At 40.6% G+C, this 19519-nt stretch overlaps 1 protein-coding gene across 1 annotated transcript in view; it reads right to left on the reverse strand.

Annotated features, from left to right (window-relative positions):
• ZNF367 (zinc finger protein 367) overlaps positions 1–13713 on the reverse strand; it is a 26873-nt gene extending 13160 nt beyond the window's left edge. Inside the window, exon 1 of the mRNA XM_007122561.4 lies at positions 12848–13713. Coding sequence (XP_007122623.1) covers positions 12848–13258 — 411 coding nt within the window. The 5' untranslated portion in view covers positions 13259–13713. The remainder of the gene's footprint in view (positions 1–12847) is intronic.
• Positions 13714–19519: the final 5806 nt, after the last annotated feature.

The raw sequence follows: 19519 nt of genomic DNA on the forward strand, positions 1-19519 counted from the left end.
GCAAATGTTGTTGCGTTTAATGTTGTCCCAGAGGTCTCTTAGGCTGTCTTCATTTCTTTTCATTCTTTTTTCTTTTTTCTGTTCCGCAGCAGTAAATTCCACCATTCTGTCTTCCAGGTCATGTATCCTTTCTTCTGCCTCAGTTATTCTGTTATTGATTCCTTCTAGTGTAGTTTTCATTTCAGTTATTGTATTGTTCATCTCTGTTTGTTTGTTCTTAATTCTTCTAGGTCTTTGTTAAACATTTCTTGCATCTTCTCAATCTTTTCCTCCATTCTTTTCCAAGGTCCTGGATCATCTTCACTATCATTATTCTGAATTCTTTTTCTAGAAGGTTGCCTATTTCAACTTCATTTAGTTGGGGTTTTATCTTGTTCCTTCATCTGGTACATAGCCCTCTGCCTTTTCATATTATCTGTCTTTCTGTGAAAGTGGTTTTTGTTGCACAGGCTGCAGGATTGTAGTTCTTCTTGCTTCTGCTGTCTGCTCTCTGGTGGATGAGGCTATCTAAGAGGCTGGTGCAAGTTCCCTGATGGGAGGGACTGGTGTTGGGTAGAGCTGACTGTTGCCCAGATAATCAAGTTCTTACTTCTTTCTGCTAGTGTTGGAGGGTCTCCTGCAGAGGCAGCGGGTGGCTCTAGCTCATCGTCAGGAGATGCTTCTGCCCATATGTCCTCATTCAGAAAATTGACTGCAGTTACTGAAACAAGAGAAAGGTATTCATGTTCAGGTCTGGGAGTTTTATCTTATAAGCTAGTTTTCATTACATGGTTCAAAATCGAAATAATAAAACAAAAGGTATATAGTGAAAATTTTCACTCGCACTCTTGTCTCATCTACTCTATTTCCCCTGTCTATTTTTGCTAGTTTCTGTATATACTTCCTGTGTAACTTTATATACTTATAAACAAAATAAATGAACATATATACATGCACACAGGCATACCTTGTTTTATTGCATTTTGCAGATACTGCGTTTTTTACAAATTGAAGGTTTGTGGCAACCCTGTGTCAGATGGTGATTAGCATTTTTTAGAAATGTTTTTTACAAAAATTTTTTAAAAGTGTTTTTTAATTAAGGTAATTTTTAGACATAATGCTATTGCACACTTAAGAGACTACAGTATAGTATAAACATAGCTTTTTATTCACTGGGAAACAAAAGCTTGTGTGACTAGCAGTCTGGGACTGAACCCACAATATCTCAAAGGTATAATTGTAAATAATTTTTTGAAACCTTTCTTGAGTGACATCAGTCAAATGGCAGAGTAGGTAGTTCCAGGGCCCACCCCTCCACAGATCACTAAAAAGTCGAGCAAAAACTGTTCAGAATCAGCTTTGTCACAACTCTAGAAAATGATGAGAAATTTACAGCAACTCAGAGAACAATGAATCAAAACAAACAATGTAAAACAGTAGGAAAGCTTTGCAGCAATTTTTACAGCCCTTGCCCCACCCCTTCACTCAGTGGTCTTTGAAGATTACTGCCTTCATTCTTAGTGTAGGAATCTAGTCCCTGGTTCAAGAAAGAACAGAGAAGACTTTACTCTGAAAGAATTTTGTTTGTTTGTTTTGCCCAGACTGACGGCTACCTGAAGGTCTGACACGAGATGCTTGTCTTTGTTTTGCTAACTTAGAACTCTCTCTCGGCAGGAAAGTGGCTACACAGAGGGCATCTCTCAAAAACCCTGTAAGGCCAATAACAACTTGCTGCCACCTGGGGGAAAAGATTTCAACTAAGGCACACAGACACACCAAAAGCCTGGGAGGAAAAGCTGGGAAGAGAATTACCTCGGGAAATTAGGGCACTGAAAAGTGCTCACATATCCTAAAGACAGGAATTTAGGAAGCCACACACTTACCTGCCCAGCGCAGGAAGCATACTCAGAAAAGACCTGAAAAGAACATAAGTTTTCACCTCTGGCTGATCTTTAGGCTCAGCACAAGCAAGAAATGAAGGCTAAGACAGACTTGTAAACAGTCTGGCTAAGTATAGAAGGAGAGCTACAGCACAGACCATTCTGCAAAGTTAGAAGGGGTTCCCCCCCCCCCTTTCTTTTCTTTTCTGTTTTTGTATTTTGGGGTTTTTTTTGGCATTCAAGATCTCTCTCAAAATATGAGCTGACTAAAGCTAAAGAAACAGACTTTAAAGAACAAACACAATAAAGAATAGAGTTTACAAAAATAGATTAGAAAAGTCACCAAACAACTACAAACCACAGCACACAACTAAAACAAACTCTGAGGAGAGAGGAGAATCTGATTTCCAGAGTTACTACTTTATAATATTCAAAACACCCAGTTTTCAACAAAATATTATAAAGCATGCAAAGAAACAAACATATTAACTCCCATACATAGGAGTTAATTTCTCCTATGAGGAAGCAGACATTGGACTTACTAGACAAAGATGTTAAACTGTCTTAAATATGCTTAAAGAGGTAATGGAAACCATGGACAAAGAACAAAAGAAAACCAGGAGAACACTGTTTCAACAAGCTGAGAATGTCAAAAAAGAAACAAATTATTTTTAAAAATAGAAATTCTGAAACTAAAAAATACAATAACCGAAATGAAAAAAAGTCACTACAGAGTCTTAATGGCAGATTTGAACTGTCAGGAGGAAAGAAACAGCAAATTTAAAGATAGGTCAACTGAAATTATCCAGTCTGAGGAACAGAAAGAGAAAAGAATGAACAGGGCCTATGATACCAGTAGGACATCAAGTGTCTTATGGGTCCATTTGGGCTGCTAAAACAAAATACTACAGACTGGGTAACTTATAAACAACCAAAGTTTATTTCTCAAAGTTCTGGCAGTTGTAAAGTCCAAGATGAAGGTGCTGGCATAGTCAGGTTAGGGACTACTTCCTGGATCATAGCCAGTGCCTTCTTGCTGTGTCCTCACATGGCAGAAGGGACAAGAGAGCTCTCCAGGGCCTCCTTCATAAAGGCACTAATTCTATTCATGAGGGCTCCACCCCCATGACCTAAGCACCTCCCAAAGACCCCCACCTCCTAACACCATCATCTTTGGGGGTCAGGATCTCAACACACGAATTCTGGGGGACACCACAGCATCAAGCATACCCCCCCACACACAATCGGAGATCCAGAAGGCAAGAGAGACTAGGGCAGAAACAATATTTGAAGAAATAATGGCATAAACACAAAGAGAGATATACATGAGATATAATCAAACTATCAAAAGACAAAAACAAAGAGAGACTCTTGAAAGCAGCAAGAAAGAAGCAGTTTATCACACATACCAGTCCTCAATAGGATTAACAGCTGACTTCTCAGGAGAAACTATGCAAATCAGTGGGATGACATGTTTAAAGTGCTGAAAGGAAAAAAAAATCAAATATTCTTATATTCAACAAAATTATCACTCCAAAATTAAGAAATTAAGCATTCCCAAACAAACAAAAGCTAAGAGAGTTCATTGCTAGACCTGCCCTACAATAAATCTAAAGGGAGTTAGTTCTTCAGGCAGAAATGAAAAGACACTAGACAATAACTCAAAGCCATACAAAGAAGTAAACGACACCAGGTAACTACATAAGCCAGAAGTATTGCACTTTGGGCTTATAACTCTTCTTTTCTTTCCTATATAAAAGACAAATGCCAAGTATATTAAAAAATAATACATCTTTGTTAATGGAAACACAATATAAGATGTAATTATGACAACAATAACAAAAAGGGAGAGGGACAGAAATATATGGAAGCAGAACTTTTGTATACTATTGGTGCTAAGGTGATATTAATTAAAAAAAAAATAACAGAAAAGGAAACAAGAAAGAAAAGAAAATGGTTCATTACAAAAAAAAAAATCAAACCCAAAAGAAGGCGGTAATCGAAGAATTAATAAACAAAATAGGTATAACACTATAGAAAACAAATAAAATAGGAGAAGTTCTTCCTTGTAAGTAATCGCTTTAAATGTAAATAGATTAAATTCTGCAAACAAAAGGCAGAGATTGGAAGAATGGATTTTTTTTTTTTAATGAACCAACTATATGCTATCTACAAGAAACTCACTTTAGAGCCAAAAACATAAATAGGTTTAAAAGTGAAAGGATGGTAAAAGAGATAACAATTATAAACACATGCACACCTAATAACAGAGCTCCCAATATGTATGAAGCAAAAACTGGCAGAATTGAAAATTAAAAGACACAGTTCAAAAATAGCTGGAGACTTTCGCTTTCAATTAATGGATAGGACAACTAGACAGGTCAACAAAGATATAGAAGACTTGAACAACACTATAAACCAACTACACCTAACAGAATATGAAGAACATTCCACACAAAAACAGCAAAATACCCATTTTTTTCAAGTGCACATAGAACGTTTCCCAAGATAGACCATATGTTGGGCCCAAAGCAAGTATCAATAAATTTTAAAAGATTGAAATCATCCAAAGCATCTTCTTTGACATACTTGGAATGAAACTATAAATCAATAAAAGAAAGCAAACTGGAAAATTCACAAATATGTGGAAATTAAACAACACTCTTAAACAGCCAATGGGTCAAAGAAGAAATCACACAGGAAATTAGAAAATACTTTGACACGAATGAAAATAAAAGCACAACATATCAAAACTTATGGGATACATTTCTAGGACTGGAAGGCTTAATACAAGATACCACTACTACCCAAAGTGATATACAGACTCAGTGCAATCCCTATTAAAATCCCTAAGGCCTTTTTTGCAGAAATGGAAAAAGCAATCCTCTACTCATGGAATTGCAAGAGGCTCCAAGTAGACAAAACAATATTTTAAAAGAACAAAGCAGGACTCACACTTCCCTATTACAAAATTTACTGCAAAGCAATGGCAATTAAGACAGTGTGGTACTGGCATAAGGAAAGACATAGGCCAATGAAACAAAATGAGAATCAAGACATTAACCCTTATCCTATGGCCAACTGATTTTCAACAAGGGTGCCAACAACATGCAATGGGGAAAGAATAGCTCTTCAACAAACAGTTCTCAGATAACTGGACTCCTACATGCAAAAGAATGAAGTTGTACCTCACACAATATATAAAAAATTAACTCAAAATGCATCATACACCAAAATGTCAGAGCTGAAACTTTAAAACTCTTAAAAGAAAACAGGGATAAATATTCATGACCTTGGATTTGGCAATGGATTCTTAGATGTGGCACCAAAAGCATAAGCAACAAAAGAATAGATAAACTGGACTTAAAAACATTGGTGTCAAAGGACATTATCAAGAAAGGGAAAAGACAACCTACAGAATGGGATACAATACTTGCAAATCATATGTCTGATAAGGTTTTAGTATCCAGAATATATAAAGAACCTTTACAACACAACAACAAAAACTCAAATAAAATATGGGTAAAGGACTTGAATAGACATATCTCCAAAGTAGTTATATGTATGGGCAGCAAGCCCATGAAAAGATGCTCAACATCATTAGTCATTAGGGAAATGCAAATCAAAACTACAATTGAGGTCAATTATATCTCAGCAAAGCCTGAAGGGAAAAAAATTAAACACACACACACACACACACACACACACACACACGCAGTGAGATACGACTTCACACCAACTCAGTTATACTCAAAAAAAAAAAAAACAGGAAAAAAGTAGAAATAAGGTGTTTTTTGTCAAGAATGTGGAGAAACTAGAAACTTCATACATTGCTGGTAGGAATGTAAAGTGGTTTAGCCACTGTGGAAAAGTTTGACAGTGTGATACAATGTCATATACATATACATATACATATACATATACATATACAATGGCCTGTTATTCAGCCAGAGAAATGATACATGCTACAAAGTGGATGAACCTCAAAAACAGTATACTAAGTAACAGAATTCAGACACAAAAGGCCACATATTTTATGATTCCATGTAATAAAATGTCCAAAATAGGTAAAACCACAGACAGAAAACAGATTGGTGTTTTCCAGAGACTGCCTATAGAGGGGAAAAGGGAGTGACTATTTAATGAATACAGGACTTTCTTTTGGGGCAATAAAATGTTTTGGAACTTGATATAGGTGGTGGTTTCACAACATTGTGAATTACTAAATATCAGTGAATTACACTTCAAAATGGTTAATTTTATGCTATGTGAATTTCAGCTCAATTTTTTAAAAAACTAACGAACTCTGAACATACTATGGACTTTAGTTAATAATGTACCAATTTGGTTCATTAATTGTAACAAATATATCATATTAATGCAAGATGTTAGCAATAAGGGAAACTGGATATGTGGTTGATGGGAACTCCCTGTACTGTCTTAACATTTCTATGTATGTAAAATTGATCTAAAATAAGCATTTCCTTGAAGAAAAAAACTTTCTTTCCAGATAAGTTAAATTTTTACACATGTAAGTTAAATGAAAAAAAAAAAAAGGAAAAACATAAAAAACACCTACATCCAAACTGAAGATGTTTTTACTGCTGTCAATATAAAAACCTAAAGCCTTCCCAAAGCTTAAAAACATCAGCCTGAAACCTTGAAAATAAGCGACAGCAAAATTCCCTTCAATCAATTTTCACCTTGAAAGAAAAGGTCAATCTCAACGTGGATGAGTTATCTTACAGGATAAGTCATGTCTAAAAAATTCTTAGATATTAAAACCTATTTCTGCAACAGCCAAGAGGTGGAAGCAACCTAAATGTCCCCTGACAGATGAATGGATAAAGAAAATGTGATACATACAATGAAAAATTATTCAGCCTTAAAAAAGGCAATTCTGCCATATGCTACAACATGGATGAATATTAAGGGCATTATCCTAAGTGAAATAAGGCAGTCACAAAAAGACAAATACTACATGATTCCACTTATATGCGGTATCTAAAATGGTCAAACTTAGAAAGCAGAATAGTGGTTGCCAGGGGCCATAGAGAGGGAGAAAGGAGGAGCTCGAGATGGGTACAGTTTTGGTTTTATAAGATGAAAAAGTTCTGGAGTTCTATTACAACAATGTTCATATAGTTAATACTTTAAAATGGTTAAGATGGTAAATTTTATGTTATGTGTTTTCTGCCACAAAAGTATAAAAAGAAAAAAAAATGTGAGGGGACTTCCCCAGTCGTCCAGTGGTAAAGAATTCACCTTCCAATGCAGAGCACGCGGGTTCAATCCCTGGTCAGGGAACTAAGATCCCACATGCTGGGGGGCAACTAAGCTGGCGCCACAACTATTGAGCTCGCATGCCTCAACTAGACAGCCTGCGTGCCTCAAACTACAGAGCCCACATGCCCTGGAGCCCGCACGCCACAACTAGAGAGAGAAAAACCTGCAAGGCACAACTAGAGAGAAGCCTGAGCACCGAAACGAAGAGACCGCGTGCCTTAATGAAAAAAGATCCCACATGCCTCAACAAAGATCCCATGTGCCATAACTAAGACCCGATGCAGCCAAAATAATAATAATAATAATAATAAGGGAAAAGAATGTGAGAAAGCACTGTGGCAGATTGTAACATTGTTAAAATATTCACTGCTCTTTCCACACTGTGGGCCCCAATGAGGCCAACTTGGCCATATGACTTTGCTTTGACCAATAAAATGTGAATAGAAATCACATGTGTGACTTCTGAGCAAAATCTCTAAAAGCCATCACAAGGTTCTATCATCTCTCTTTCCTCTCTGCCTTGAGACTCGCATGTCCCAGGTAGGGGATGTTCCTCCTGGGTCCCAGAATGAACAGGATGAAGAGCACACCTGCTGTTAACCCTCACAGGATACATAACACGAGCTTTGTTTAGGTTGAGATTGAGATTTTGAGGTTCATTCTGCAGCATGGTTTAGCCTAAGCTAACTGACTCAGGCACATTGTTAATAAATATTTGTTAATGGGATAAAGATCTGATCAATTCTCCACAATAATTGTATAAATCGTTGCTGGTTATGATCATATCATGAATAATTGTTTTCAATAGTTTTAAAAATGCAAAACAAACACAGCATCTATGATCCATAAAAATAGCAGATGATTTGTTCTGTTGAGAAAGAAATGGAACATGAAATAAGGTTAATTAAAAACCTTAGTAGGGCTTCCCTGGTGGCGCAGTGGTTAAGAATCTGCCTGCCAATGCAGGGGACACGGGTTCGAGCCCTGGTCTGGGAAGATCCCACATGCCGCGGAGCAACTAACCCCGTGAGCCACAACTACTGAGCCTGCGCGTCTGGAGCCTGTGCACCGCAACAAGAGAGGCCGCGATAGTAAGAGGCCCGCGCACCGCGATGAAGAGTGGCCCCCGCTCGCCACAACTGGAGAAAGACCTCGCACAGAAACGAAGACCCAACACAGCCAAAAATAAATAAATAAATTAAAAAAAAAAAAACCTTAGTAATACAACTCCTCTGCCATGAAAGGATCATTTCCCTAATATTTCTTAAATACAAACATATTGTTGACTCTATTACAATTTGAAATAACTGATTTAGTATCAAATACTATTTAGTATCAAAAATTTAAGATTATCCATTACTATTTTCTCTGTTTCTGGTTAAAAAAAAAATTAGCAAGCATGTTTAATAGTGGGGAAAGATTTTTTTTTTTTTAAGTTATCTATTTGGCTGCCTCCCAGTAACTCTAAGATCTTGTTTCATCTAGAAACATGAAAATGCAAATCATACTTGCATTTTCCAAGTGGGAAATAAAGAGCTGAAAAATGCAACATAATACAACATCCCAGCCATATCCAGGTAAGACTTCACTAAGCGCATTCTTTCAACTAAGAAAATTAAACAAGGCAAGTAATCATCTAATACCCTAAATAAATGAATAAATCGCATCTTTTAACCATATATACAAAAATAAGCAGTGTCACTTAAAGAGGACCTTTTTCATTTTAGCCTTAGCAATAAGAAAAGCATCTATCTGTGTACATTTTGACAATAATAGAGTTAACTCATTAGCAACTAAGTGTACCTGTAGCTTAAGAGAAAAATCTTGTCAAGACTGCTTGATGATTTCCAAAAAAAAAAAAGTAAAGTTCAAAAAGACTCTTACACATCCTATTGCTATTATATGGCAACTGCTGCAAAATAAGCTACTAGAAAGAAGAAAAATGAATAAATCGCCAAAAATGTTTACATTCTTCAGCAGGTTTGACTTTTAAAACAATCTCAGTACCTCCAGAAGATAGTGATTTTGAAAGTGTTTTCTAAAATATTTCATGGTTAATGTTTTGTTTTCAATGTCCATAACTTTAAAGTTATTTAATAAAATTGGAGTTATTTCTCAAGCCACTTAGAATAATGTACACATTTACCTAAATGTGATTACTAAAAAAACTAAAAGTTCTCAACACATTTTTATACAAAGTAAAATTCAAATAAATTATACAGATACAACATGAATGGAAAAGAAAAACAGTTCTCAGAGGGAGGCATGTGTACCTTCTCACTTTCATGAGAAAATGTAAATAGATCTTATTTCCCTTTTCGAATTCAGATTTAGATCCGAATTTCCTATGGCTCGCATATCTGCTGCCTAACTCTTTCCCACACCTTGACCTATCTGGACCACTTTCTAAGTCTTAATTTGCATCTATCTATTGTACTGTGTGTATTCTCATGATGCATCTCAATCAAGATATAGGTAGTTATGAATAGTGTGTATTATTTCATAAGTCTACTTGCATCTTCTTTTTTTTTTTTTTTTTTTTTTGCCATGCTGCCTGGCGGAATGTTAGTTGCCTGACCAGGGATCAAACCTATGCCCCCTACAGTGGAAGCACAGAGTCCTAACCACTGGACCACCACCAGGGAATTCCCTACTTGCATCTTCTTAATATTAAAAATAAATAAATAAACCCCTAAAGTCAACACACACATGATAAACACAGAAGCAATATCAGGTACAGATTAAGAGTAAGGGCTCTAAAAAGTTCCAATCAGTTCTGCCACTTATATGATGTTAACTTAATCTTGGGGACTTCTCTAATTCATACTTTTTCATCAGGTAAACAAGGTAAATTAATTAAAGAATTCAAAACAATCAACACAGTCTGGTGGTTTGCTCTGCAAGGCAATAAATAACAAATGGTAGCTACTACGTTCACGTAACATGTTAACATGATGTTATGTTTAAACATGGTGGTGATCAAAAACTACTGTGTACTAATCAGCTGTTTGTAAGGCTATGTGCAGTCTAGATGTTTAAAGTGATTGGTGATAGAAAGGGCAAACAGGATAGGCAGCTGGCAAGTCCTGAAGGGTAAGTGGTATCTGAGGATGTGCAGAGAAGCCAAACTACACAGGTCCCAAAGTGGAGAAGTAACCTCATGAATGCAGTCTGAGTAAAGGGCACAAAATATGGAGGCTTGGAATATCATTTGGCAGATGAAAATTAGACCTTCTCCCTTCCTTCCCAGAATTCTACAACCTGGGAAGAGACAGTGCTAATATATAACTATATCCCAATAGTGCTAAACAATCTTGTGATGAGGGGTTCAAAATAAGTTGGTAGAAGATGGATGTTCTCCTCACAGGTGGGGAGGCAGTGTTGGGCAGAAACAAACAAGAAAGCAAGCAAAAGCTGACACCAGGTGTGTAGGACTCAGATGTTAACACCTCCCATGGGAAAGGTGGCATCAAATAGAAAGTAAATGAACACAAAAGTTGTTCTCAAACCCACAGCTGTTATTGCCTCTAACCCACATACTGAGAGAAGGGGGTAGAAGTTGGTGCCATGTTATTGGCACCAACTATATTACAAACTTGTCTTCCCCAAAAGTGAGCAGACTCAGCCAGAATGATTCACCTATGATGTATATGGAGATAAAAGAACTACGAGTACTTTAGAGAAGCAAAACAAAGTAAAGGAGGCTGGAACTCCCAACCTTTAGTCTAGAATGTGATCACAAATCAAACTAGGTAACTTCCTTAAATGAAAGTATATTCCAGAGGGCACAAAATATGGAGGCTTGAGGCTCCCCCTCAAGTTGCAGAAACTGAATGAATTTTTGGAGCTGTATTTGGATTGCTTCATTGATAAAAGGACACGTTAAAATCAATTTGTCTACTAATTTATGAAACAGTTATGGTATGAAAGATGGTGAGGAGGAAAAAAAGTGAAATATATAACAGCCTTTTCACTTTTAAATGTTTTTCATAACTTGTGTTATGTTTTACTTCTGAAAAGAGGTAGACAAAGTGGAAATAAAATTCAAACCTATGCATTATTAAGAATGTTTTTTAAAAGGTTTATGTGAAGATAAAAATGTTTTAGCCCCCCCTCAAAAAAGTATAGATTTCACTTATCTATTAAAACATTAATCTTCTTGGATAATCCAAAATTAGATTCAGTTATAAATAAGAATAAAATAATATATGCAAAATCTTCTATAAGTAATTTGTGCATATATGTCTTTATGTTGCTCAACCATATAACCTACTACATATATATTTTTTTAAGTACTAAACATGTAAATATGTTAACACGGAAAAATATCTGGAATACCCAGCCATCTTACTAAGGGCTACCTAGAGACAGCACACAGTGATTGTTCACTTCACAAACTCAGCACTAATGTAAATATTTCTACTGCTTCTTCTTTCAAATTTTTACTTAAGTGCAGCTTCAAGAGTTGAAGTGTGTCAAGGCATATAGCTGTATAAATTTATAGTTCTTTAATAACAATGCCATTAGTAACAAAGTGTATCAATTTCCTCAGGGCTCAACACAGTATTTCAACATCTTTGCTACTGCGTGTAAAATGATGATAAAACCTGTTTCAGTTTTTATAGTATTTGCCACTATAGACGTACTTATCAACAAAGTGATTTACTTGTTTTATCTTTAGCAAACTGCTTATCTTATATAGCCACTTAAATCGAATCTGAATATTAACCTTATATTAGCACCATTCATTACACAAATACTTAACTGAGAACATTTATTCAGCATTTACAGAGTATAAGGTATTAAAGTCAAATAAGTCTACCAGAGAGAAATTGTCCCGGCGCTCCTGGAGCTTACAGTCTATAGAGGTAAGTATATGTCAGCAGGGAGGCACCTCCAACACATGCTTCAGGACTAGGAGCCACAAAAACTCAACTACAGTACCAGCGTTCCCGCTACCTAGCTGTGTACCTTGGGGAGCTCCCTTCACCAATCCCTCTAAGCCAAAATTGCCTGATCCGTAAATTGTAGGTTTGAATCCTTTCCAGCTCTAATACAGTCTGAGACTCCAAGCAATTCGAGGTTGGTGACAACAGCGTCCCATTCCACTCTGAGCTCTCAGAACCTAGCAAAGTTGTACGCTGGATGCGTGAAAGACAGCGAGGGCTCAACTCCCGCTGGGGAAGAGTCCCCTAAGTCCCTTCTTGTCCTTCGGCTATCTCTACAGGGCATCTTTAGCAGGGTCGGGGTATCTGCGGTGAGGCAGAAACTGCGCAACCCCTCCCCCCGAACCCAGAGGAACAGTTCAAGGCCTGCGGCCCCTTCCCGCCCTCTCCCGCCAGAAAAGACTCATCGGTGGGCCGAACGACTGGCAGAGCGGGTTGACCGTCCCCCTCCGTGACAACAAGGTCACGCTCCCGCCTACTGCACCTGCTGGCCTGTGGCCTCTGGTCTGCTGGGCTTCCCCACCCCCCGGGCGGTGTCACGTGACTGAAACCTAGCCCCACCCCCGGGGGGCAGATTTTTGGCGCGCGGCAGTGACGTCAGCGTCCTGTCACCCGCCAACGCCCCCGCCCCCGCCAGAGCGACCTCGCGTTTTAAACTCGGCCCCGCCCCGCCCGCCGCGTCTGCGGGCGCTGCCGGCTCCCGGGCTGCGCCGTTAACGGGCCCCGACTGCCCCAAGCCCCGCCCGCGCCGCTTACCTTGAGATGGCCGCTGTCCGGGCTGCTCGCTTCCTCCTCGTCCTCACCTCCTGAGGCGGCGGCGGCCGAGGCGGTGGGCGGGGGCGCGCCCCGGCCCCGAAGCCCTGGGTGCTCTGCGGCGGCGGCGGGCAAGGCAGCCGAGGCGGCGCCCCCGGCGGCTCCGGGGCTGAGCGTCACGTTGTGCGCGTTCTCGCCCCAGCGCCACGGGTACACCATGAAGTCACTGAAGCCGGGGCTGGTGGGAATAAGCGGTGGCGGCGGCTCCGGCTCCCCCCCGCCGCTGCATGTGGGCTTGATCGGGGTCGTCCTGATGACCGACACCAGCACCCGCTTCGGGGAGTCCTGGCAGAAGATGACGGGCGGCGGCTGCGGCGGGTTGTCAGCCATCGGCGCTTCCACACCCCGGATCATTGCCCGGCCCCGATCCGCAGCTCCGGCGGCCGTGGGCCACACTCCCTGAGCCCGGGTCTGGCCTTTGCTCCGCTCGCCCGCGCTGCTCCGAGTCGCCGGCTCTCAGTCCTGCTGGCTCATGGCAGGCGGACGTTTCCTGGAACCCTTCTGCGCGGCGGCCAGCGAAGGAGCAGAGCCGCTCGGCCTGCACCAGGCTGCCAGGGCCGGACCCCAACCCTGGGTCAAGCCCGCCCTCCACTCTTTGTGCTCCCCAACGCAGGCTGCAGCGGCGGGAAGCAGCGGGCGCCTTGCCTTGAGATGACAGGAAAGCAGGACGCGCGGCGCCGAGCCCCCGAAAATAACAACCTGCCGCCGGGGTCCCTGCTCCAGTTTTTCCCGCGTTACATTTCGCGCCTGGGCGGAACCAATCACCGCGAGTGCCCTGCCCGCTGGCCGCAGCGGCGAGTGACAGGACATGCGAGCCAATAGCTGTGCCTGGATTTCTTTCTAGCTAGAGCGGGGCGGAGCCGGACCTGCGCGCGGGTCCTTTCTGCCACGCTATTGGCCGCGGCTCTTGTATTTTTTTTCTGCCTGAAGAGCCAACAGCGTTCGAAACTCCGGGGGAGCGCGCGACGTCTGCACTCGCCCAGACACACCCTCCAGTAGTCCCGCCCCTGCCGTCCTTCCGCGCGGTTAGTCAGGGTTGGAGGCGCGCTGGGGGCGACAGGCAGGGGCGGGCGGTAAGAGAGTTGCTGATTGGAAAGTTATCAGAGAGGGGGCGGGCCAGGGGTGGTAGTTGGCCGGCGGGGGCGCGCGTCTGCCGGCCCCACCCGCCTGTGGCTGTTGGGCTGTAGTTCCCGCGCGGCTGGGAATTTAAAGGGCTGGGGCCCGGGCTGCCCGCCCCCGTCCGTGGCTCCCGCCACCCGCTCTATGGGGACCGAGGCCTTCTTACTGCAGTTTCTAGTATACACCAAGAGGTGCGTCGTTTCTTAATGGTTCCCATCTGCCCAGCTGTTGGACTCGCTGTGAGTTGACCCTCTCCGCACCCCCGACTCGCCCCAAGGCTGAGGTGGGCATCAGTCCCAGCCTTCGCCTCCCCGGGCCTCGGTTTCCCATCTGTGTAAAGTGGGGTATTTAAGGAAGTCGTCTCTGAGGTCCCCGTGTGCTGATCGCGGCTAGGAGGGGACACGAACACAGGCGTGTGTCCATTCTTACAACCGGGACGGATGCCCCAAAGACGCCAGAGGACTCCCCGCCCTCCCGCCGTGGTTCCTCACCCGTCCGGGGCCGGCCCTTCATCCCCCGTCTGGAAAGGCGTTGAGCTGTGGGTGCCCCGGAGGGTTCGGGTCATTCCCGGCTCTGCCCGCCCCCTCCTCAAGGACCCCACCCCGCACCAGAGGGATCCTGAACGACGGGAGTCCAAGTCTGACAGTCACCCACCGAGGGCCAGTGTGGGCTCGGAAAGGGATGGGGCAAAATGGGATGTCCAGCCTCGTATTCACTAGAATGTGAAAGAAGTGACTGTGTTTTGTTTTGTTCTTTGGTTTATTGCCAGGGCCGAGCCTGACTCATGGTAGACTTTCAATAAATATTTGTTGAATAAATGAGTGAATATTTGGTAGTTAAAGGTTAGGACTGGTAATTAGAACAGACCTGCATAATAGCTGAATATTCTCTCTCCCCAACACACACACCCACACACACCTATGCCACAAGTGTTTAAAAACAAGTTTAACTTATATGAACAACTTCTAAGATACATTTTTTTTAAACCACAGGAGGAAACATTTATTTATTTATTTATGGCTGTGTTGGGTCTTCGTTTCTGTGCGAGGACTTTCTCTAGTTGTGGCAAGCGGGAGCCACTCTTCATTGCGGTGCGCAGGCCTCTCACTACCGCGGCCTCTCTTGTTGCGGAGCACAGGCTCCAGACACGCAGGCTCAGTAATTGTGGCTCACGGGCCCAGTTGCTCCGCGGCCTGTGGGATCTTCCCAGACCAGGGCTCGAACCCGTGTTCCCTGCATTGGCAGGCAGATTCTCAACCACTGCGCCACCAGGGAAGCCCTAAGATACATTTTTAAATGATTAAAAAAAAAAAAATGGGGACTTCCCTGGTGGTCCAGTGGTTAAGACTCCTCACTCCCAATATAGGGCGCCTGGGTTCAATCCCTGGTCAGGGAACTAGATCCCACGTGCCGCAACTAAGACCCGGCACAGAAAAATTTTTTTTTTTTAATGGACTAGGTATGATTTTATTCACCTTTTTAAAAAGGTGGGGGGAAATAAACATACATTTTTGCTTTTAGATATGCAAAATACTTCTAGCAAGATACACAAGAAACTGATACGTAAGTTGACCCCAAGGAGGGGAATTATATGGCTGGGAAACAGGAATTGAAAGATTTCAAAAGATGCAACATATAACTCTTTGTATCTTTTGAACCTTGAAACAAGTGAAAATATCTTAAATAAATAAACAAAATAGTATGTAGCTACCATCTCCTGGAGGCCTAGTATAATAATAGCATATATCTACTGATATACAATAATATGGTTGGATGCTTCACTTACATTCTACTGCTCTCAACAATTCTGTGAGGTAGTTATTACTATTCCCACTTTATAGATGAGGAAATTTGAGGCTTGTCCAAGGTCACCTAACTCGATAAAAATCTTTTGTAAGGATGGCTCCGAAAACTGCCTATGGAGTATACCCCTTAGAGTCTGCTGAACAAAAGGAGGAAGTGGCTGAAAAATGGGCACCCCACATTTCTGAGACCTCTTTCTCATGTTCTAGAACTTTCAGGTTTTAGAGGTTAAAACCAATTTGATATTTTAATAAGTAGCTGATGTGGAAAGTTGAAAGTTCATCTCTCATTTTACTTAATTAATAAACACTCATTTTGTTTTTACAATTTTATGCCAAATGACTGTACCACATACTTGTGAGTCCATTAGAAGGAAGCTATAATCCATCTATTTTACACTTGAAAAACACTGAAAAGAAAAAAGTGATATATCCATCTTGGACTCTCAAATTATGGGTTGAGTAAGATCCAACAGATTAAGCACCAATAGTTACTGATTAACATGCCCCAGAGTTCAAGATGAATCATTCAGAACCAAGACACTGACTTTCTTCTTCTAAAAATTACTCTTCATCAACAGTAAGCTGGCAACTCCACTTGCTCTCTGCCACAAGAGAATGAAAGACATGCCAGGAATGTATGAAGTGGGCAGAGGGTGATTCTAGGAGCAGAGCTGAGGTCATGCAAGATCTGCTTGTTTGGCTCCATTTCCATGCAACTAGGAAGCTGTCTGAAGTGTGTGGATCATATTTCTGATGTCTTTGTTCTGCCCTAGGCAGAGTCAATATCCCAGAATACTAAAACCCATCTAAGGATACTTACTATATTATTACAGTAGTCTTTCCAGTTGTTAAAAATGTAAGCCTCTTCTGATAAAGATATATACCTCAAACCCTCTTTTTAAAATATATTTTAAAGTTTCAAGATACAATCTGAGTAAAAGAAAGCAAGATTTTTTTCACTTTGAAAACAATATCAACAAGAGCATTTGAAGCTGCTTGATTGCTACAAAATCTGGTTAATGTGGGAGACTGAGCATAACATAAATCCTTTTAAGTGATTTGTCTTCACAGCTAAAAGTGCAGATAAAACAGCTTTGCAAATAAATGTAGATGAAATGGGATAAAAATGCCTGATCACTTGTTTTGAGATGATTAACAGGAAGATATTTTACCATAAAAATTCTCCAAAATAATTTTCTCAATGTTCTGTTTGGCAGCAGACTCAAACTTGAGTTCCAAAAAGTCCTCTTACAATGAAAGAAATATAGGAGGAAATGGTTCCCCATAGTGTTTCAGTGGGATTTTTAAGCTCTAACAACAGGAAAATATCTACATAGACCAGGTATGTTTTTCATTCAAAAGTGCTTTCCCCAAAATATTTTCCAAAAACTTTGTGCAGTGAGAGTTTCATTAAGTTAAGAGTATAAGGAAACATTTTAAACATTGATTTGCCTATCTACCATCACAAATGCCCAAATATCTCATTATGATGTTATTGCTAATTTTCTTAGAAATAGCTCTTTTGCTTTCAAATAGGCAATCTAACTTCGGTTGCAAGTAAGAGTAAGCCTGTCAGACCAGTTTAGAAAATGAAGACAGAATTATTAAAAGGAAACAGGGGTGTCAAATGGACTTCAAAGTCAGGATTAGAACCTGAAACTGGTCTTCAGAACCTTCTGTGGACACATAGTTTCTGGCCTCAGTTCCTCTATCTGTAGGTGTGCTTCATTCTTTCCTCTCTGAAGACACGTTTCTTTGCTTTTCCAAGTAAATGGCTAAATATATACAACCATACACCAGCCTCTGACTTGTTTATGCTGTATTCAAGCCACCAGAAGAAACAGAATGGCATTTGCAAAGCTCAACTTCAAATTATTAAGAGGTAGAATTTGATTGTCCAGCTTGGATCAGGTAGTGCAATCAGCAGGCACAATCCAGTAGTAAAGAGGTGGGCTGGGATCTTTATGATGTGAAGAACAGTTCTCAGAGAAGAGGGAGATGGCTTGTAGGTAGTACTAAAAATGCAAAAAGTACATCTTTTCCAATGAGATGTGTGTTTTCCATTTAACAGTAAATCATGAACGTGTATTATGTCATAAGTATTCTTTTTCAGTGATCTAAGTGACATTGTATTTAGTTGCATTGGAGCACCATAGCTTCTTGAACTATCCTCTATTTTTCAAATTGTTTTCTTAGTTTTCTGTTTTTAAAATCAATGCTTTAATGACCATGCATATAGTTAAATCTTTGCCTGCATTCATGATAATTTTCTCAGGTTATATTTTTCTAAGTAGAATTGATAGGTCCCAAAGTTTGCAAAACTTTTAAGTCTTTTGATGTGTATTAGAATATTATTTGATCTTATATATCCCATTTGATGGGCCCTGAATTCAATGCACTTATGTCTTGTCTCTTTTTCATCTTCACCAGTAGCTTTCAAATTGCAGAGCATATCACAGAGGTTAAATTAGTATTTGTTAATTGACTGACTAACTTCATAAGTGAATGTGTGTGATGTGGTTGGGAAACACCACATTGAAGTATATGAAATTTGTTTAACACACATATAGTGATGACAATTGGTGATTATTTAGACTGACTATAAGTTGGAATTTGATTCTCAGAAAGAGGACAAGACTCTAAAAATACAATATTTTTAGTTTTTGCATTTACCCAGTTCATGTGGTTAATCAGGGAATAAAGTACTCAATGTGCCACACTGAATCATTATTACCCTGAAACATAGCAGGAAGCTATATGTTCCTCCTTTCTGTATTCAGAATGACCCTATGGCACTAGCTGACTACGTATGGTCCCTTTCTTTCTAGGTAATAAAATCCCTATATTTTTGATGCATCATTGTACCTAGCTAAAATTCTACATCTATCATCCTCCCTTGAAACTAGATGTGTTCATTGTCAATTAGCTATTAAGCAATGTTACTAGGTGGTATCTCAGGAAGCTTCTTTAGTCTTTTCACCCTTCTCTCTTCCAGCCTGAATTGTGAATGCGATGTCTAGAGATTTAGCAGCCATTTTGAAAAACTGAAGCTTAGTGTTAAGAATGGTAAAGCAGAGAAACAGAAGGAATCTGAGTCCTTGATGACTTGATGCAACAGCCATACCTGCCAAGACGGCCCAGTTCTGGATATCTTTTATGTGACAGAGAAATAAACTTTGGTCTTAAGTCATTCTTATTTCTGAAATCTGTCACTAATGGCCCAAAGCCATTCCTAACTGGTAGAGTACCTATATCCAAGCTGGATTTCAACAGAATGGCTCTAATGAGAGTGGTCCGGTGTGTCACACAACTAGATATCCACCAAAGACATGAGCTTCCTTTTCACAGTGTAGAGTTTTCCTATAAAAGGAGAGTAGAGGTAGAGACTACTGTTTTGTCACTCCTTACACCTGGGTGTCACCATGTGACTTGTTCTCAGCAATGTAATATGAGCAAAAGTGATGTGTTATTTGCAGACCGGCAATGTTAAGAGGAAGATGTGCCTAACCCACAGTCTCTTCTTCTGTCTGTCAGCTGGATGCAGAGAATCAAACCAAAGACTTTGAGTCCTTAGGAGATAGCAGAGCCACAATCTGAAAGGAAGAGCTGTCCCTCTATCACCACAAAGAGAGAAGCTACCAGCCATTAAGAGCATCACGGAACATTTGTTACAGCAGCCAGAATTACCTTA

Source organism: Physeter macrocephalus, chromosome 9, assembly GCF_002837175.3.
Source record: "Physeter macrocephalus isolate SW-GA chromosome 9, ASM283717v5, whole genome shotgun sequence".
NCBI classification, from domain to species: domain Eukaryota; kingdom Metazoa; phylum Chordata; class Mammalia; order Artiodactyla; family Physeteridae; genus Physeter; species Physeter macrocephalus.